General features: G+C 46.1%; 1 protein-coding gene across 1 annotated transcript in view; it reads left to right on the top strand.

The window, feature by feature from the left end:
* The window catches only part of pcxb (pyruvate carboxylase b), a 218,988-nt gene that overhangs the window by 44,324 nt on the left and 152,692 nt on the right, over nucleotides 1–21,972 (top strand). Inside the window, exons 8-9 of the mRNA XM_042070635.1 lie at nucleotides 3,529–3,650; nucleotides 11,183–11,195. Coding sequence (XP_041926569.1) covers nucleotides 3,529–3,650; nucleotides 11,183–11,195 — 135 coding nt within the window. The remainder of the gene's footprint in view (nucleotides 1–3,528; nucleotides 3,651–11,182; nucleotides 11,196–21,972) is intronic.

Here is a 21,972-nt window from a genome sequence, read left to right on the forward strand (position 1 = left end):
CCTCTCTCTCCTTCTCTCTCCCTCCCGTGTCGCTTCATATTCACGCGGCTGGTGTCCAGGCTTGGCGGCGCGTGCCGATTTCACGCCTTCGTTCCGGAATCTTCCTCAATCCACCTCGGAGGATCTAGGGGGGGGGGGGGGGGGGGGTGCAGGGGCGGCCTGCTGGTGTGCGGAGGCCTGCCAGTGTGGCCATGGCTCCTCTCCGACACGCGGCCCAGATTGAGTGCCAGCGGGTCACTCGTTGAGGGAGGGGGGGAGATCTTGATGAGCGGACTCTGTTGACAGGGTTTTGGACAGCGATTAGGGCTGACACCTCACATATCTCTCCAAAGGGCCTCCGCCGGCTCCCACTGACCGGGGAAATGAATGGATAATGGAACCTTTTCAGAGTTCCATGGTTCCATGGTTCTCCCTGTTGGGGGACATACACTGACGCCGAAGAACATAAAATAACAAACTTGATGTTTGTTTCAACTTGTTTTAAGCATTAAAGTGGTGATTTTGTTACTGTTACTGTAAAAAGTGTTTAGTACTCCTTATTTTCAATAGATAGCCTGTCACTGTTTTATTCTACCAAATGGAAACAAATTCTGAACTATTCCCTCCTATGTGCAAGGCAAGCTATACTTTCACAGCACTACATCACTTGCTTTAAGTGACTACATCACATAAAATATAAACAGGGATGTGGCTGAGTTGGCCTAGTGGGACATGTTGACGAATTCAGAAAGCGCCTCCCCAAAGACTTCCCAATGTCACATAAAAAATACGGTCATTTCTCTCGGCCGTTCCCAGCGGTTGGGTTCATGATAAGGTCTCGTGGATCAGAGAGGTTCCCCCCGGGGTCACGCTTTGCATATGGCCATGATTCATCTCCTTGGCCGCAAATCTCCGCCCGCTGCTAGCGCTGTCCTGGTCTACGCGGGCCCCAGCCGTGGGCCTGTTAGCATAAGCAGAACACAGCTCATATATATTCAGTCTACCTCCACTGCAGCCACTGCATCATGTTCACATAAGGGAGCAAAGCCTGTATCTCTATGACTAATGCTAGAGCTGTGTGTGTGTGTGTGTGTGTGTGTGTGTGTGTGTGTGTGTACGCGTGCGTGCGTGTGTGTGTGTATATGGGTGTGTGTGTGTGCGCGTGCGTGTGTGCGTGTGTGTGTGTGTGTGTGTAAGGGTGTGTGTGTGCTTGCTTGTTTGTGTGTGTGTGTGTGTGCGTGTGCGTGCGTGTGTGTGTGTGTGTATAAGGGTGTGTGTGTGTGCTTGCTTGTATGTGTGTGTGTGTGTGTGTGTGTGTGTGTGTGTGTGTGTGTACGCGTGCGTGCGTGTGTGTGTGTATATGGGTGTGTGTGTGCTTGCTTGTGTGTGTGTGTGTGTGTGTGTGCGTGTGTGTGTGTGTGTGTGTGTGTGTGTGTGTGTGTAAGGGTGCACTGGTGCTGTGGACAAGGATAAGTGTGACTGCAGCATTCTTATGTAGGCGTGCGCTTTCTACAAACAAAACAACTTTTCAGGAAAGTTTCATAAGCTTATCTGTCTGGGCTGCTTTTGCAGTTAATTTGCATGAGTCCTTTTTGTGACTGTCTGACAAACTCCGAAGGCGAAAGTACCATTTTGTGATGTGTATGTGTGTGTGTGTGTGTGCGTGCCATCTTTTGTGGGTTTTCTTGTGTGCGCCTGGCTTCACAGCCCTGCTAGGCTAGTAGGATACTGATTCACTGCCTCTCTGTGGAGCAAACCACAGCATCAACTAGAGATGATGTATTAGCATATAGTGCCTGTTGTAGATGTTGTTGTAGGTATTTCCTTATTATGCCTGGTGGAAGGATTGTGGGAAAATTGGGAGTTTCAGGGTAAACCATTGTTGTACAGTATAAATAATTTAAAAGCAGGTGGAATCTGTATTGCACATGTTGATGCGTACAAAGGCAAACTAGAAACAAGGAAAGCAATATTCCCATCAGCGATGTGGCTCATATGTGCCACGTTACAAGCAAAAACGTTTTATTATTCGCCTTTGTATGCTATCTGTTGTTTATTTGCTTCCTTTCATGTAACTCATACAGCATCCGTTTGGTTTGTTTTAGCTAATCAAATAGTCTGAGTATTGGTTTTGAATGTTGCAGAATTACCGCCCTCGTCTCTCTGTTTCATGACACCTTATTTGCATGGATATCTAGTTCATGAAAATGTTTTGCTTTGATCGATGGCGGTCGGATTCCATTCCATTTTATTCCATGAAATTCAGCCTGCGACTGAATGATTAGACGAAGCTGCAGGTGCTGCAAAATAATGGTTGGTTAGAAAGGGCAGGGAGATGTGGAGGGGTCATCCCTATGTTCCCCGGGTCCTATGTTCCCCGCTCGGGGTTAGGGTTAGGATTATGGTTAGGGTTTTAAAAAAGGGTCCTATGTTCCCCGGTCCCATACAAAGCGGGGAACATAGGACCCGGGGAACATAGGTACGCTCCCGATGTGGACGGGCCTGACCGCTGTTCTCTCACTAACATGCCCACATCTGTATCACAGTTCCTGTGGACTGGCCATGTGTTGCCTCTTGTCACAGTGCTTTCCAGCCTACGTACAGCCACCCCTGAGTGAGCCGGTGCTGTCTGCCCGACACAGTACCCCCCCCCCCCTCCCACTCTCTTAAATCCTGTCCGCTCTGGCGCGCGCCTCCCGGCGACAGTCGCTAATGCTCCTCCGTTATGCCTCCTCTCCAGACACCGCTACCATCATATTTGAATGACCATTGACCCGCCCGCCTGCTCTGTTTCCCCCCGCGGCGGCTATTTGAAGATGGCGTTTCCGCTGGCTGCTAACCTGTTACAATCACACTCCTCAACGCTCCTTGAGACGCCACTGCAGTAATGATTGCAGTCAGGTGTTGAGATAGCCCTTGATGAGAGCAGCTGAAAGCAGGTCGGCTCAGCCAGAGATGCAAACATTGGTCCATTATGGGTTTTCTTAAAGTGGGCCAAGATGGATCCCTGCTATCAGTCAGGGTCATTTGGGGCAGTGATGTAAGCTGTCTAGCTGTGATTGTCATTTTGATCAAGACATTTTGAAATGCATCTTGCAAATGGACTTTTTGAAAAGTATAGTACAGTAGATGTGTCTAAACAACCCATTTCTGCTATTTTCCTTTAACTCTATTGTGCAGTGTCCTCCCATTCAAACAATGATTCATATTTCATGAGACCATAGGTTCACTTTATTAAATTACATATCTAGTTCTCAGATGGGAGGGGGTAAGTATCAGAGGTTAAGTAAGCTAAGAGCCTTGTCCTAATGGTCTAATGTGACACCTAGCATCACTTCGATGTACTGTACACATTCCAGTCACACTTGGATGGTTCCCCATACACTGTACACCATAAACAAACTATTTTTTGCCACTCTGTTAGCAATTTATGGTTAAGGTTAGTGTTAAGGGTTTGGTTTTGCTGTGGTGATTTCAGTAATTACACAACAGTTTGAAAGACTTAACATTTCACAATCTGACTTGCCTACTTGTCTGCATGTGTCCTAGGTGGGCTACGAGAATGCCGGCACCGTGGAGTTCCTATTGGACAAGCATGGCAAGCACTACTTCATCGAGGTCAACTCCCGCCTTCAGGTGGAACACACCGTCACCGAGGAGATCACTGAGTGAGTAGCCAACCATCCAATCAAATCTCACCATATAGTTCACCTTCACATATCAGAATTAACACCTCAGAATTACCACCTCAGTTAGAGACTGATAGTGTAGACTTTGGAGACTGATAATGCAAATTGATTATGACTAATAACATCAATAGATTACATTACAAATTGTTTGGAAAGTGAGAGGCGTATAATAATCTATGAGGTGATATTGTATTCATAACTATTTCTATAAAACCTGACCATACTGAATGCACAAGGCATGAGGCAACACACAGATATAATCTCTGTAACGTATTAGCAACGTTTAGATATGTATCTTGCCGGATGCATTTTAAATGGGACAGAAGTGTGATAAGAACCTGTTTAATAGTGCCCAGCATCCATATAACATGCTGAATGCTGGTGCCGCAGACTCCTATACTTTTAAATAGGCCACAGTAGGGTGGACAGTAAGGGGACTCATCTGCACTGTAGCATTTTTTTCCATTGCTGTATTTAGCAGCAAGACCTCTAGCTGTCCTTTAGCTTTCGCTTCCTATTGGAAAAGCAGTGAATGGAAAATGCTGAGCGCTACTGCTCCTAATCCATCTGTGTCTCTCTATCTCGCCTATGTCGTTTACTCAGTCCCTATTGCTCTCTCTCTCTCTTTCTGTCTCTCTCTTTCTGTCTATCTTGGTATCTCTGTCATTATGTCTCTATCTCTTTCTATCGGCTCATCTCGGTATCATTCCCATTCCGCTCTATTGTTTGTCCTGCTGTTCTTTAAAAACCCTGCCTCAAGTTATTCCCTTGTATGTGTTTGTGTGTGTGTGTGTGTGTGTGTGTGTGTGTGTGTGTGTGCGTGCGTACATGCATGTGCGTGTGCGTTTGTGTTTGTGTGTGTGTGTGTGTGTGTGCGCGTGTGTGTGTGCGTACATGCATGCGCGTGTGCGTTTATGTGTGTGTGTGTGTGTGTGTGTGTGTGTGTGGGTGTGTGTGTGCGTACATGCATGTGCATGTGTGTAGTTATTGACTGAGAACCATGAGCGTGTTATTTTCTGTAGCCCCGTATGTAAGTAAGTAAGTAAGTAAGTAAGTAAGTAAGTAAGTAAAGTATACTTTATTGTCCCCAAGGGGAAATTTGTCTTGGGCTTCACGATCACTGCATCACACATACACAGCTCATACATACATGTAGGCAATTAAAAAACAACAGTTACACATGCAGCTCCACACCACAAAAAAAAAAAAAAAACTCAGTCAGAGCTGCACACTGGATAACATATAGGTAGCCAGCTACCTATCATTGAGCATCTTTATAGCAGTTGGGATATTTTTGTATTTATTTAATCTGCAGTTTAGTACTCTAAAGCATCTACCTGAGGGTAGGAGGGCAAACTCCTCGTACAGGATGTGTGTGGGGTCTTCTACAATTTTCTCAGTACAGTATGGTGTGCGTGTCCATGCCCATAGGTGTGTTTGTTGGCTGTTGATACGTGTTGATACATGAGCATGTCTATAACCTTGTTTTTGGTGTGTGTGTGTGTGTGTGTGTGTGTGTGTGTGTGTGGATAGGTGGGTGTGCATTGGTTTGTGCAGTCAGGTGCATTGTCCCTGCAATGAATGTAACCCTGTCATCCCACCTTGAGAAGTTGGTCAAGGGGAGAAAGAAATGATTGGAGAGAGAGATAGAGAAAGAGAGAGAGGAATTATAAAGATGAGCATGGGGAGGAAGGGAGGGAGGGATGGATGGAGAGAGAGAACAGGAGAGATCAAAAGAGAGTGTGCATTAGAGGGGGAGAGAGAGGACAGGAAAAGCAGAGTTGTAGAGACAAAAAGTTATAAATAGGTGGCCCTCTCCCCCTCATAACCACCAAGCTGCCTCCTAATGACACAGGGATGAGCATGATGTCACACACACACACACACACACACAGACACACACACACAGACACACACACACACACACACACACACACACACACACACACAGTCACATGGAAACACACACACACACAGAATGACAAGCCGGCACATTATCAGACTGATGAATTCAGCGTGATTGATGGCATTCTTTCTTTCTCATTCCTTCGCCCCCTCTTCCTCTGCATCCACACACACACACACACACACACACACACACACACACACACACACACACACACACACACACACACACACACACAGAGGGGTCCCTTTCCCTCTTCTGTCCTCCATCTTTGAGTGTTCTTGCGAGAATGTTCTTCCGAGGTGTCCCACAGGGCCAGGGCATCCTCATACATTATAGATATCAGACCTGTCATCACCAGTTGACACTGTCGCACTGCATTGACTTGAACTGCTTCCGCTGTCAGCTGTGATTGCCTGGGCTCAATTGAGCGGGCGGGTGCATACACACAATACATGATTACGGCTCTCCTGGAGGAGAACGGCGTGGTGCCTGATCTGCCTTACCGGTATTTTACTTTGGCTTTCGCGTTTGCTTCTCTCAGCCCCTGCTATTCTCTGCAGAAAATGGCTGAAAATACCACTAGTCAATCAAGAAATAATAAGAATAAGAAGAACTAATATAAATTAATATGATTTGGTGCACAATAATATCGTTGTCGTTTTAATGCACAAATCATATAATTCTTTATGGTTGTTAGATTATCAGTTAATAATAAACAAACGTGCAATTGCACGGTTTCCACCGAGTCTTAAAAATCTTTAAAATAAGATGAGATGAGTCTCTAAAATTTAATCTAATTTTTAGGCCTTAATAATTCTTAAGTACGTCCAGATATTGCAAGTCTTAAATTATACTTAATTAAGTTATATATGTATTTTCATTTACTGCGTCTTCCATCACTCTTTTTTATTTTTTATTTTTTTAGGGTTATGATCATTGTGGTATTTATTGAGAAATATGTTGCCGACATTCATACATGTAGTTTGTTTGTGTGTTATAATTCTTTCTTAAACATCCATTAGTAAGCTGCAATAAAACTACAACTGCTAGCTTGAAAGTAGTTTAGTTTGTAGAAGTAGTAGTTTGAAACTTTTTCATACTTCATGTAGTTCTGAAATGTAATTCAAAATGGTCTTCAAAAAGATCCTAAAATGTCCTACATTTAACTTGAAACCTGCAGAAACCCTGAATTGGACCTTGTTAACTCAGCTGGTGAGGTGTGAAAAGAGTTGCTTTCAATACTCTGTCCTTGCGTGCCTACAGGGTTCAACGCTCACTTAGTGTGTGTGACTCACATTCCACGTTATGTTATACAGTAGCTCTTAACCCAGACTTATTTTCTACTTGAATTCATGTGGCAGAAAGTGGTAATCGTTATGGACATGTTTAAAGCTGAAGAGTTTTCCCTTTTGGAGGATTCCAGTAGCTAATCACCTCATCATTACCATCAGCAGGACAGCCAGACTTTTATTTAAGTAAGCAGCTTTACATTTTGGATACATTGTTTTAAAAAAAAAACATATAGGTTAATGCCACTGCATTTAATACATGGAAAACTATTGAAATGTCTTAGATACAGCAACATATTTTTCATATTTTATAGTGGTGGCAGAAGCTTCTAGATAAAACACTAAATGAATCTAAGCATTGAAGACTTCACAGTCTGCAGTCCTAGAAGTGCTTTATTTCTGGGTCAGTTGTTCTGCTGGAGCAGCACAGCATTGTCTAAAGGGCCCAGTATAGGCCTACTCGAAGCATTGGTCATTGTGTGCGCAAGATGTGACGTCATGGGAGTTGCAGACCTACAGCTCTCTCTAGACGACACACCCCTCTGTATGCAATGTGGCCATGTGTTTTTTTTTCTATGGGAAAATAACATGGGGGTTTTGAATAATCGTGCCTGTCAAGCTCCTGTTTGCACTTGGTTAGGTCCCATGTAGCAAAAATCGAAGTTTGCCATTTTAGTAGCATCAAAGATCACAAAAACACTCGAAACCAGACAACAATAGTGTGGAGGACAAAAGGTCTGCATCTCGGACTTCCTCGTCACTGACAGAGTTTGACAGGCTCGATTATTTAAAATCCCCATGTTATTTTCCTATAGGAAAAAAAAAATCACATGGACACGGATCTCCTTATATGGGAAAGGATAGCAGCTTTTTTGTTGGACTGGACCGGCCCCCTAAAAATGATCACACGCCAGTGGGGCCGACGTCATTTTGATTTCACACCGGCACGCGTAACACCGGGAACAGCATACAGTACTGGGCCCTTTATGGTCTTCTATTGAGCAGTGGTTCTGGAGACAGAGTGTCTGTCCAGTCATGGGAGATTTCCCGCCTACTCCTTCCTACCTTTATATCACAGTGTTCTTGACCTCTCTTTGACCCCATCCTTTTCATGAGCCGGATTGTTCCACAGAGCTGTTCCATCGGCCATCAAACGTGCCGCTTGATGATTTAAATGCATCGCGGTCTCAGTGCTCCATTGAGTTGACGTTTTGGTAGAGAAGGGCTACACCCAGTGGGGACCATTCCCATTGTCCTGACAGATATGCCCCTGGGAATAGCCCCAGTGATAGTAATTACAGTTTGTTGTCGTCCTTATCTTGCGCCGTCCAGTCTCCTAATACGATGACAGCTGACCCTTGTCATGTTGGTCTGTCTCTCCCCCTCTAGCCCTAATGTATGTGTGTGTGTGTGTGTGTGTGTTTGTGTGTGTGTATGTGTGAGAGGAGGAGAAGGAGGCGGGAGGCCTAATGCACGGAGAGGCACAGAGGGATCACTGACCCCCAGAGGCGCCAGTCAGAGAGGCTGCTTGAGACGCTCTGATGTGTGTGTGTGTGTGTGTGTGTGTGTGTGTGTGTGTGTGTGTGTGTGTGTGTTATTATGAGCAGATGGAGTCTGGGTGTAATGGTGGGGTGATAACACGGCGAGATACGAAATGAAGAGGGTTGGGGGGGAGGATGTGGATGCAGGGCTCGTGTGTCTGCTCGCTTTCATCGCGTTCACTTTCTTGTCAAGCCTCCTTCACCACCTCTTCCTCCTCCTCCTCCTCCTCCTCCTCCTCCTCTCCTCGCATCCGTCTCTTTATCGCCTGGTCGTGTCATGGCCGTGTAGGCCAATTACTTGGTCTTATTCCTTTCCTCTGACTTCCGCTTGCTCTCTCTCTCTATCTCTCTCTCTCTCTCTCTCTCTCTCCATCCATACTCGTGTACTGATAAGTCTCTGGTGGAGTGTGATGTAGTTATCTCCTCTTGCTGATATTCCACTTGCTTCCCCCTAAGCTACACACGTCTCCATTTGCTCCCTTTAAGACCTCATGTTTATTTTTACACCTCCTCCCCTCACTTATCCTCCATCTTCCCTCCCTCCATCCCTCCTTCCCTCCCTCCACGCTCTCCATCTCTATTTCTATCTGTCTCTCGGTCTCCCCTCTCTTTAGCGTGAACCTCTCTTCTCATTTCTTATTCCCTTTCTAATAAAGTTTCAGTTGCTTTCATATGTGCCTGCATATGAGCACGTATACACACGACGTGCACAAAGGGAACCTGCGTGGGTGAAGTCTGTGTGTGTGTGTGTGTGTGTGTGTGTGTGTGTGTCTGTGTGTGGGTGTGTGGGTGTGTGTAGGCCTGGGGTGCTCTGAGCTGGTGCTGGTGGAGGAACTGTGCCACTAATAGTTGCTGTTGGTGGTGTCTGATGATATTTTCCCTCCACCTTTGTACATCTCTGTCTCATTACATTACATTACATTACATTTGGCTGACGCTTTTTTAGCCAAAGCGACTAACAACAGTTTAAGTTTTAGAGCAATTCTCAACAATTGTAGGACAATTAGGACAAAAAATATTAGAGTACAGTAAAAAATAAGTGCATCAGTGAGTGCTGTTTTTAACAGTTACGTGTCAGTTTAAGACGGCTGGTGAGTGCTAGGATCAGCAAGACTTGTAAGTGTTGCTATAAGAGGAGATGTTCTCTAAAGAGCTGAGTCTTCAGGAGTTTTTTTGAAAATGGAGAGGGATGTCCCTGCCCTTGTAGGGACTGGCAGTGTGTTCCACCAACGAGGAACAACAGATGAGAAAAGTTTGGATTGGCCTGAGCGTACTGGTGGTAGAGCTAGGCGTCGTTCGTCTGAGGAGTGCAGCGGTCTGGAGGTAGCGTATGTCTGTATGAGGGCATTCAAGTAGGTGGGAGCAGAACCAGAGACTACTTTGTAGGCAAGCGTTAGAGCCTTGAATTTGATGCGAGCCGCCATAGGTAGCCAGTGTAGCTGGATGAGCAGCGGGGTAACGTGCCCTTTTGGGTTGGTTGTAGACCAGGCGCGCCGCCGTGTTCTGGATCATCTGAAGTGGTTTCACTGCGCAGGCTGGGAGACCTGTCAGGAGGGCGTTGCAGTAGTCGAGTCGTGAGATGACTATTGCCTGAACCAGAAGTTGGGTAGCATCTTGAGTCAAGTACAGAGGGTCCCAGTTAAAAATTGACACTTCATTCACGATCATGGTGAATGGTGAAATGTAAGTACAACTGCAGCCGCTTGGGGGCAGCATAGTCCGCTGTGGAGTTCCACGGTCGAACCAGACGGCGCATTCGACAGCAAGGGCTGTGATTGGCCGAGTTTTCAGTGCGTTTCTCTGTGTTTTTAGCAGCCCCTGCAACATGCTAGTCCACTGTAGCCTAAGCCTTGTACATAATGTTAAACATAGTTTTGGATTCAGTGGCAAGATTTCTTGATTGTACAGTGTCTGTCTCTCAGTAATGTTTTAAAACGAGAGCTTCGTCAGCTGGCAGTAGGCTACTTTGTCGGTAGTCATGAGAAGTTCGCTTGCTAACAGAACATAAATATGCTGCCCAGAAACCTTGTGAATAGTTCTGATTTTTTTTACTACACTAACGAGGTTGAAATATAGACTTTGCCTACAGCATCTCCTTAACAGTAATGTTAACAAAATGACAGCATTCATATGACAAAGAAAAACGAATTCGGTCACTCAAGACTGTGCCACAGCAACCAGTGTAGGCTACAGTCCTACCCAATAGGCCTACTCGAAGCAGATAGCGTTGTCTGACGGTCGAGTGGGTTAATGCACGTATTTCCAGAACAGGTCTGCAACTTTCAGGTAGTTCTGAGTTCGAATCTAGGCAGGAGCAGAGCCATATAAAGGCCTAGGCCTATTGTTATAATTTTTTGCAAGGTGTTGCTCCTGGCAATACTTGTTTATAATACGTTTGGTGATTAATTGATAGCTGTTTTTGGGACACGTTAAACGTTCTTTATAATGAGCGCATCCGGGGAGTAAAACGACTGTTACGCGCTGTTACAACTGTAGGCTACAATGATTGCAATACAAAAATATGCGCGTGTTAGTTTAGTTAGTTTTGTGATGTTTTGCACTTTTGCCTCATGTGTTTTCAGGTTTGAGGGCTTTTTTGGCAAGATTGACCTTGGTTAGACTCTGCATATGTTATTTCTCCGTATGGAAAATAAAGTCAATTTTCGACACACGTCTGTTATTAGTTAAATAACAAGTGTTGCTTGTTAAAACATGTGACTAGTGAAACTCAAATGATTTTAGAAATATTTAGCCAAAGCCAAAAAGAGAAGGAGAGACGCTGGTGCAGCTCAGATGTCTTCTTAATTTTCTTTATTCTTTAGTAAAAGGTGCAGAACATTATTAAACTTTGACTAACGTTTCGATGTTCGTTAGTCAAAAACATCGACACATCGAAATGTTAGTCAAAGTTTAATAATGTTCTGCAGCTTTTACTGAAGAATAAAGAAAATTAAGAAGACATCTGAGCTGCACCGGCGTCTCTCCTCTCTAAAATATCTGTCCTGGCCTGGTTGCAACGGATTGTGGCCAAACGACAGAAGCGCGGAGAACCCTCCTTTGTCTTCCAAAAAGTGTTACTTTGTGCCCCGCGCTCCCCCACTGCTTGTGAAAGAAGGGGATGGGGGAGGGGGGCTTAACGTGAAAAAGCTTAATGTCACAAAACGGAAACGAGTCGTTTTAGGCTACAGGCCTTCATAATGGTAGGCTACAGGAAGTGGGGGGAGGGTATGGGATGACCAGAGCCGTCATCTATCGTCTTTCCAGGCACACAGCTCGTTATAAAGCCTATCGACTGCCTTAACAGATAGGCTTTGCTCTTGGGTTTGGTCTTACAGCGAACTCAATGCTCTTGTTGCTTGCAGTTTGTTAAATAAAGCGATGCAGATTACATTATTTATTTCTGATTAATTGCGTCTTTTGATGTATGTTGCAACATTTGCTTGTTAGGCTGGGCTACTGTCAATGTCCTGTACAGGTCAATGTTCAACAATTGCTGGTGTAGGCCTAGGCTATTAATCAATTAGGGACTGTTCGTTATTTATTTAATTAAGGGGCTACCGGAGGAGTTTTGGGAGCGTTAGTCAAAAAAGACGTGACCCTCCCTCGCCAGCAAGAATTGTTTCTATGACCCTCCAAAGTGATTGAGAAAAAACGCATGATCCTCCCCAGTCCCAACAATGTATTGATGCCTTAGGCTACTGGGTCAATTTGGGAGCTTGCATGCTACGACTCCTTCCTTGAAATGCCTTGAAAAGGCTGTCGTTTGCACAATTTCACAAATAATCACCGGGACCGAAACAAACCTGTCAACTTTTCCCGGGTTTATCGCGTATTTTAACTTTTTCCTCGCTGTCTTAGGAGGAGCTGCAGGGCCGTCGCAAGGGGATGCGAGGCCCTGTGCCAACTTGACAGATGCAAGGCCCTTTTCACTTACGTGCATGAAATCATGCGATAGCTTACTTTACACATAGCCAAGGCTACCGTCGGTGTATTTTAATAGTAGCCTAGTCTAATAAGCTACACCAGCTTGCCTTTAAGAGGGGAAATTCAATTGTATAGCCTATAACATTAGCTGAGTCACATATTTGGCCATATGGTGTTTATCATAGGCTACATCACGAAACCAAATAGTGTAACAAAGGCGAACACTTTAACAGGGGGAATTCATTGGGCATGAATCATTGTGCTGAACGGTATTTGTCAATGAGCAGAAACACACACGACATTCAAACTATTGATAAGATGTACTGGTCTGTATCTATAGGCTAACATTGGACAAATAAATGACACTGACTCGCCATATCCTGACTCAGGAAAAAAAAAAAATTCTTGCTTTGCCGCAAACTCAGCAATGAAATCATAGGCCAGTTTGCAGGTAGCCTAACGTCTTTTTCATAGAAGGGAGAGCCCAGTCTCTCCTGTGACATGGAGGTGCGCAAATATTTTTTAATAGCCTGTTCAACTTCGAAAAGCTTCGTTCACCCGATGCCAGTCACTGATCGCAATTTTAAAGTTCGGAAAGCTTCATCTTTTTAAGTTTTAAGTGCAGTGGCCCATATCTGCCCCCTTTGGAATTATATCTCGAGCCTATTATAAGGTCCAGTGCGTTATGTCCTGGGATTCGGATGTGCTCAAAAAGAAAAGAAAAAACACTTTTTTATAGATGGTTATGAGGAGCAATGTGAGAGAGAAATTTGATGATCATTGATCGTTGTTTTGGGACGTTAAGCCTTTTCCATAGGCGTCAGTGAAGGAGATTGAAGAATGACCATTTTTTTTTATACGAAAATATTTCTTAACTACAAAAACTCAGTGTCTAAAAACTCAGTGTCATTCAGACTCAACCCTCTTGTTGTTTTATTATCTTTTTCGTTGTCGTTTGAACGTTGGCAAGCAGGCATGTTGCGGTTGCAATTTAAGTGAAATTTCTACAGTAGGCCTACAACATGCTGTTAGGCTGGGCTACTGTCAATGTACTTGTACAGGTAAATGTTGAACAATTGCTGGTGTACAGGTTATATAATCAATTAGCTAAATCATTTGTCCAGCTGTTTAAACATTTTTTCGTGCTACATTCAAACGCAAAAGGTGCTTTGATATATTTTTCGTTTGAACGTCGGCAAGCAGTCATGCTTTGGTTGCAATGAATGAAGATAATTGCTTTTTTTTTGCATTATTTTGAATATGACTCGCTCCAGTCTCAACAGCACGTACTTTTCCCACACGCTTAGTTCTAACACACATAGGCCTATCCCCTCTCGCTTTCTCTCTCTCCATCCCTGCACACGGTGCTTTCTTAAAGGAGCTGCACCATTTTACAACAATTGCATCTACATTTTCATATTAGAATGTTTTGTCAAGTGTAAGCTTAAACTACCGTGATCAATTGAAGTTCCCGTGCCCCCGCTGCGTCATGGAAGCAGTAAGTCAGTCGCATCAAAAATAGTAGTGGCACCCAAGTGACACCTTGTGGTTGTTTGTGTCAACTGCAGTTTGTGCCATTTCTGCTGAGAAAATGGGGATCGTGATTCATGAAGGAACCCGTCCAAACTTAACGGGGACCCACTGTAAGTCCTGATTTTCCGTATGTTGTAGAGTGCGAAATGGCATGTCCGGGCGACTGAGGCAACATGATCTGAGAAGTTTAGTTGGTTGTCGAGAACAACTCCTAGATTTCTTGCAGTCCTGGTAGGTGAAACAGACAGGGAGTCAAATTTGATGTTGATGTCGTGGTGTATGGTAGGTTTAGCTGGGATGACCAGCAGTTCAGTCTTTGAGAGGTTCAGCTGGAGGTGGTGTGCCTTCATCCATGTAGCTATGTCTGAGAGGCAATCCGAGATCCGTGCTGAAACCAAGGGGTCATCAGGTGGAAAGGACAGATAGAGCTGTGTGTCGTCTGCATAGCAGTGGTATGAGAAGCCATGCGAACGGATAATCTGTCCCAAGGAGGTGGTGTAGATAGCAAAGAGAAGGGGGCCCAGCACTGAGCCCTGGGAGACCCCTGTGGTGAGATGGTGAGGTGCAGATAGCTGACCAAGCCATGATACGTTAAACGAACGTCCTGTGAGGTAGGATTCAAACCAGGAGAGAGCAGAACCGGAGATTCCCATGTTAGCAAGTATAGCGAGAAGGATGCGGTGATTAACCGTGTCAAAGGCAGCCGATAGGTCAAGCAGAATGAGTACTGATGACCGAGCGGTCGCCCTGGCTTCTTTTAAGGCTTCTGTTACAGACAGCAGAGCCGTTTCAGTAGAGTGGCCGCTTTTGAACCCAGACTGATTTGGATCCAGAAGGTTATTCTGTGAAAGGAAGTCAGAGACCTGTTTGGAGACTGCTCGTTCAATGCCTTTGGATAGGAAAGGCAGGAGTGAGACAGGGCGGTAGTTTTCGACTTGAGCAGGGTTGAGAGAAGCTTTCTTAAGTAACGGTGTTACCCGGGCCATTTTGAACGCTGTTGGAAATGTGCCGGAGGTTAGCGAGGCATTGATCACATGTGTGATAGCTGGTGCGATGGTCGGGCTGATGGACTGAAGTAGGCTCGTAGGTATAGGGTCCAGCGAGCATGTGGTAGGTCGGCTGCATGTCAGGAGTCTAGATACTTCACTCTCAGAGAGAGGCGTGAATGCTGAAAAAGATGTTCCAGCAGTCCCTAGAGGTTGTAGGAGTGCGGTATCTGAGTCAGATGCGTTGAGTGGGCATGTAGAGAATTGACTGCTGATTGCCGCCACTTTGTTTGTAAAAAATGAGGCGAGGGTATCTGCAGTAAGGCAGGATGGAGGAGGAGGCAGCTGAGGGTTGAGTAGCGATTTGAAGGTTGAGAAAAGTTTTCGAGTGTCTGTAGCGCTGTTGATTTGGTCATTGTAGAAAGCCGTCTTAGCAGCAGTGATGCTGGCTGAGAAGGAGGTCAGGAGTGTCTGGTAGTTTTTGAGGTCATCAGTTAGTTTGGATTTGTGCCATTTCCTCTCCGCGGCTCTGAGTTTGGTGCGCTGCGATCGGAGGGTATCATTTAGGCATGGATGAGAGTGTTTGGATCGAGCTGGCCTTGTGGTAACAGCTCGTCTAGACACGAGCTCAGTGTGGAGCAGAGCGAGTCTGTGGCCTCATTAACCTCCAGAGAGGAGAAGGTGTTGAGTGGAGGTAGACCGGAGGCAACCACAGAGGAAAAGTGCGTTGAAGATAGGTTCCGGATGTTGCGGCGGAACGTGACCATCGGCTGAGGAGCCGGAGGCTGTTCTGTCAGGCTGACGTTGAACTGGATGAAGAAGTGGTCAGAAAGATGGAGAGGCGTCACCATGAGGGTGTCTGTGCTGCAGTTCCGAGTGAAGATCAAGTCAAGCTCTTTGCCAGCTTTGTGAGTCGGTGGTCTTTGAACCAGTTTGAGGTAAAAGGAGTGGATCAGGGCCAAAAAGTCCGCTGAGCCTGGGGCATCTAAGTGGATGTTCATATCGCCGAGAACAAGAAGCGGGCAGTCATGCTCAGGGATGGAGGACAGCAGAGTGTCAAGTTCGTCTATAAAGTCACCTAGTTGGCCTGGAGGGCGGTAGATGACCAGCACGTAGAGTTTTGCTGGGGCGATCACTGTGATGGCATGGAATTCGAATGAGACATAATTGTTTGAAGGCAGTAGCGGGGTGAATTTCCATTTGTTGGAGATCAGCAGGCCCGTCCCACCTCCTCGTCCAGATGGGCAAGGGGTGTGGGATAGTGTAAGGTTAGTGGAGAGTGCAGCCGGGGTGGCAGTGTTCTCAGGTTTGATCCAAGTCTCAGTGAGAGCAAGGAGTTCCAAAGAAAGGTGGTTGGCATAGCCAGCTATGAAGTCCGTTTTGTTGACTGCGGATTGACAGTTCCACAAGCCCATGGAGAAGGAGGTTTCTGTAGGTGAGGACCGTTTAAGTTGCTGGAGGTTAAGGCGATTTCTACCCCTTTTGGCATGATGCCGTTTTCTGCAATGGCCGGTGATAACAGATATGGTGGAATGGCACATTTTTGCCTGTGCTTGGTGAACTTGCACAGGTAAACTTGCTCGTCTTGACCGCGTCCGTCTTAAACGAGTACGGCTGAAACGAGGGCTGACGCTTACGCTGACGCTTCAGCAACAGCCTCTATTGTTATGCTGACAGGAATTGCATGCAACTGTCCTCGTGTCTCACTAATGATGAATCAGCGTAGACCGCCCTCTGACGTTCGCACAGCTTAGATTGTTCAAAAGGGTGTTAATTACTGTCAACTGCAAGTCCGCTCGCTCACACCGACCGAAACTCGCAGTTTCAAGTAGCCTCCTCCCTCAGCTGTTCCCAAACGCCCAGAGTCCTAAACAATTGGAGAGGATTGGCCAGTAGTAGCCTATGTGTTCTTCCTTTCTCTCTCCCAACTCACTGCAGTTGTTGTTTGCTGTTGTTGCTGTCTCATCATAACCCCCTCCCTTCTCTCTTTCGCTCGATTTCTCTTACACTCACTCACTCACTCACTCACTCACTCATCACACTTTCTCTCTCCCTCTGGCTACCCTTCTCTCTCTGTGTCTCTGTTAAAAAACACAGGCTCAGAATCAGATGCCATAACACTATTAGACAGGTATAAACACACACACACACACACACACACACACACACACACACACACACACACATACACACACACAAACACACACCATGAATGCACAAAATGATTTTGCATTCTGCACTTGCACTCTGGATATCTCAATAATAAATACACATCATGCGCTTAAATCAATAGATGTAGACACGTACATATATGTATACAGTATAGTACTGTATATTTGATATCTAAAAAATCTTCAGTGCACATCCTATGTGTATGGGCATTCTGATGTGTGTGTGTGTGTGTGTGTGTGTGTGTGTGTGTGTGTGTGTGTGTGTGTGTGTGTGTGTGTGTCCAGGTGTGTCTCCTTTCCAGGCATTAGTAAGCACATGTCACGCATCAGTGTGTTTGTGTGTGGGTTTGTTTGTGTGTGTGTGTGTGTGTGTGTGTGTGTGTGTATGCGTGTGTGCTGTGTGTGTTAAACAGTGTTCTCAGTGGGTGTAATTTGACGGCATTTAGATGGAAATGAGATGTGAAGCGTGTGAATTGTCCTCCTGCTCAGCAACAAAATGGCCGCTGATGGGATGTCAATACAGGGGCCTGTCTCCCTAAAGCAGATGAAGTGATGGGACAGGGTAATGCAATCACTCTCCTGCTGCGTGCACACCGTGTGTGTGTGTGTGTGTGTGTGTGTGTGTGGTCATTATGCTCCCTCTGTGCCATCTGTACGGTTGTAACACATGGATTTGCATCAGCTGCCAGTTCTCTCTCTCTCTCTCTTTCTCTCTCTCTATTTGTCTGTGTGTGTGTGTGTGTGTGTGTTGTGTGAGTGCCAGTGTTTGGGCATCTTGTGCTGATTGAAGTACATCTTGGTACATGGCTTTCCTTGTCTTGACTATCATTTCTGTATGACGTGTGTGTGTGTGTGTGTGTGTGTGTGGTGTGTTTGTGTGTGTTGGTGAGTTTGTACCCCTACCCACAGTGACTAATGACAGAGAGTTATTGCAGCTAAATTGCCTCCGTAGATCTTTATTTGGGAAGCAGACAGAGACAGAGAGAGGGAGGGAAATGGATGACCAGAGAGACAGAGAAAGAGAGAGAGAGAGAAGCAGGAGGAACGTGTGCACACCAGAACGAGAGATGGTTTGAGAAAGCACTGCAGAACAGGGAGAGAGAGAGAGAGAGAGATTGAGGGGAATTATATGAGAGATTGAGGGGAATTATATGAGAGATTGTATGAAAGAAGTAGAAAAGAGACACTGGGAAATGAAGGCCATGTTCATAAATGAGAGGAATATGGCAGAAGAGAAAGAGAAAGAGAAAGAGAGAGAGAGAGAGAGAGAGAGAGAGAGAGAGAGAGAGAGATGGTTTGAGAAAGCACTGCAGAACAGGGAGAGAGAAAGAGAGAGAGAATGGGTATTGTTGGGGATGTTTGGCCCTGTCAGTTTGAAAAACCATTTCTCTTCCCTGCTCCCCATAATAAACGTATTCCTCCCTATATCACAGGTCGCCACCCCTCCACTCCTCCATTTCCCTGCTCCCTCGCTCAGCTTTCAGCCCCAGCCCATCCCTCCTCCCCATCACCTCCTCCATCTATTCTTCTGCTTGGCCTCGTCTTTACCTCCGCCACCCTGCACAACCTCTCACTCTCTCTCTCACACACACATTCTCTCTCTCTCTCTCTCTCTCTCTCCCTCTCACTTCCATATTGGGTTCTTGCCTCCTCTCTGCCTGTTGTATTGAGTTCCCGACCCCTTGCTTGTGTCCAATATCTTCCCTCCTCCTCCCCATTATGTTTTCTCCTCCGTCCTTCCCTGTCTCTGATCCCTCCATCCTGGCGCCTGCATGCCTCCTCAGCTGTACCCCCCCCCTCCTTAAGCATGCCATGTTCCCTCCATACTGACTCACCATCATCAATTAAACATGGCCGAGCAACGTGAGTGGTGCTTATAGCCTCCGGTGGGTGAGTGGGGCCCCCTTTTTCTTTTTTGTTCTTTCTCTCTCTTTCTCTCTCTCTTCTTCTATCCATTTTCTCAAACCGTATTTATTAGCGTATTTAGTCGCCTGCCTGAATCGGTTGAGTTTCCTGCGAGGTAATTGATCAAGAAGCAGAGGGGAGTAAGAAAGGGTGTGTGTGTGTGTGTGTGTGTGTGTGTGTGTGTGTGTGTGTGTGTGCGCGTGTGTGTGCGCGTGTGTCTGTGTCTGTGTCTGTGTCTGTGTCTGTGTGTATGTGTGTGTGTGTGTGTGTGTGGGGGGGGGGGTTATGATGGGAATCACTGTCACTGAAAACCCACAGAGATATGCCGGAATGAAATCTAGTCCTTTTATCGAAAAGACTTTTCTCATTTTCTCATGTCAAGTCGGGGAGCCCTGCAGTGAAAATTAGTGGACTTTGAAACGTCTTGGGCCATTCATACTGCCCCCATCCAGAGGGCAGAGGTCAATATGTCTCTGCGGACTGTAAGAAAAGACTTGGCCCGTGGCGGAGTAGCGTGTCAGCGTGCTCCCCAGTGTGAGTCTGAATGGGCCCCACGGTGGAGCTCTGTGTCTGGGCACTCTTGTCTGTTTGCTGTAGCTGGAGTGGTAGGCCCCGGGGCGCAGCTCCGTGCTGGGTCCTGCACTTTGTGATAAGAGCCTATATGGTGGAGGTGCCATGGTGAGTTCTGCTCGATGGCCCCCAGCCTACTTTAATCACTATTTCCCTCTTCCTCTCGTCTCTCTCCCCCTCCGCCTCCCCCACCTCACTCTTCTTTATCTTTCTGTTTCTCTCCCTCCTTCCTGCTATCTGTCTCTATGTTTATCCCTCTCTCTATCCCTCCCTCCCACTTTCTCTCTCTCTCTCTTTGCTATGTATCCTTTTTTACTATCTTATTCCTTTCATCCTCCTGCTTTCATTTGCCTCTTGAAGCGCTGTCCTACTCCTAAAAAATTAGACAGACAGACAGACACACACACACACACACACACACACACACACACACACAGGCACACCACAGACACACCACAGACAAACACACAGACAGGCAGGTAGACACACACGCTGACAGAAACACACACACACACACACACACACAGGCAGGCACACACGCTGACAAAAACTCACACTGACAGGAATTGTGTTTCAGAATCTCCATTCCACAGGGCTGTATCTCTATGGTGGGCCTGCATCCTGTATTCCGTGCCTGTTGCCATGGGCACTTTGTATCAAACAAACCCACAGTACCAGCGGGAGTCCTTAAAGATTAATGCCATGAATGAATTGATGAACAGTGTTTGGTCAAAACATGCCCTCTATCACACTCACACACACACACACACACACACACACACACACACACACACAAACACACACACACACACCAATGCCCTCTGACCTTGCTGCTAGCAAGATAGGTCCATCAAATAGACATTTTGCAGTAAATCAATGTTTCGGAGGCCACTAATTGGCAATGAAGGATTTTATCCAAGCTCCATCGGAAAAACAGCTTTGTTTTTCTTTTTTAATAATATGTCAAATTCCATTTGGTCAGACTGTGTGTGTGTGTGTGTGTGTGTGTGTGTTTCACTCGTGTGTTTGCCTAGAGCCCATTTGACATGGTGTGTGTATGTGAATGAGAGAGAGTGAGTGTGTGTGTGTGTGTGTGTGTGTTTGTGTGAGTGTGTGAGTGTGTTTGTGTGAGTGTGTTTGTGTGAGTGTGTTTGTGTGAGTGTGTTTGTGTGAGAGTGTGTGTGTGAGTGTGTGTGTGTGAGTGTGAGTGTGTGTGAGTGTGAGTGTGTGCGCTGACTGAGTCCTGACCTCCGTTATTCACGTGCGTCGTTCTTCACCTCTCGTCCGTGGGCGAGGGGATGGAGGGATTAAACGTTCCATTATAGCAGAGGGGAGGAAGTCAAGCGCCTGCGTGCATATTCATGAGCACCATGCAGATGAGGGGAGACAAGGGCAACCCCCCACCCCCCCCACCCCTCCTACCCCCTCTTACCCCCTCCTACCTGACCTTCATTAAGCCAGTGAAAAGGCCTATTTGTCATTTCGGTACACACACCTTTTCACGGAGACACAGAGTGACACACTCCTTCATTAGCTTTATCTTTTGCTTCTGCCATCTTCACCCCCCCTCCCCCCCCCGCTCATGCTCTGTCCCACCCATCTTTATTCCACCGTTCGTTCCAGAACCTTCCATTGTTGTGTCACACTCTCTGTTCTCTTCTCTTCTCTTCTCTTCTCTTCTCTTCTCTTCTCTCCTCTCCTCTCCTTTTCTCTCCTCTCCCCTCCTGGCTTTGTCAGTTTTCTGGAAGCTTCATTTTGCGGGGAGAGTGCGGAGAGGGAAATGACTGCCGACGCTGCCAGTGTTTGTTTAGCGCTCCGGTGCCTTAATGAGGTGCTTGTCAATCATCGGGACTGGCGGCTGTCGCTGCGCACTGTGCAGCGACACAAAATGTCCGCCGTTTTTTAGGGAGAGGAGGGTGTGTGTGTGTGTGTGTGCGTGTCTTTATGTGTGTGTGTGTGTGTGTGTGTGTGTTTGTGTGAGTGTGTGTATATCTGTGCCTGTGTGTGTGTGTGTGTGTGTGTGTGTGTCTATGTCTTTGTGTGCAGGGGGGGGGGCTTGTTGCCATGGGCCATGACGCAGAGGCCCGAGGTAATGTTTATCCTAAAAAAATAAAAAGTGTGACAGTGTGCTTATGCGTGTGTGTGTCTGCGTGATTAATAGTGTTGTCAAGTGGAGGCTGTGAGCACGACTTCGATTTTAAGTCAGCAAGGCGCTTGGTGTTTAAAAATCTGTTGTTAGTAAAGATACAACCCCATTCAATACAACAGGGTCTGATCTAGTAATAAGGTATAGCCACACACCAAAGATAAAATAAGCTCATCTAAAAAGAACAAGGGACTTTGAATTCATTTATGCTGGTGGGGAAATTCTCCATTTGACTAACAGTGTCAGAGCTCAGCAATTAGAGCAGTTTATTTTAATATCTCATTCTTGGCAGTTTTTTTTATAGCTGACTGTTTTCATGTCAGTAGCCCC

The sequence above is a fragment of the Alosa sapidissima genome, chromosome 18, assembly GCF_018492685.1.
Source record: "Alosa sapidissima isolate fAloSap1 chromosome 18, fAloSap1.pri, whole genome shotgun sequence".
Lineage (NCBI taxonomy): Eukaryota > Metazoa > Chordata > Actinopteri > Clupeiformes > Clupeidae > Alosa > Alosa sapidissima.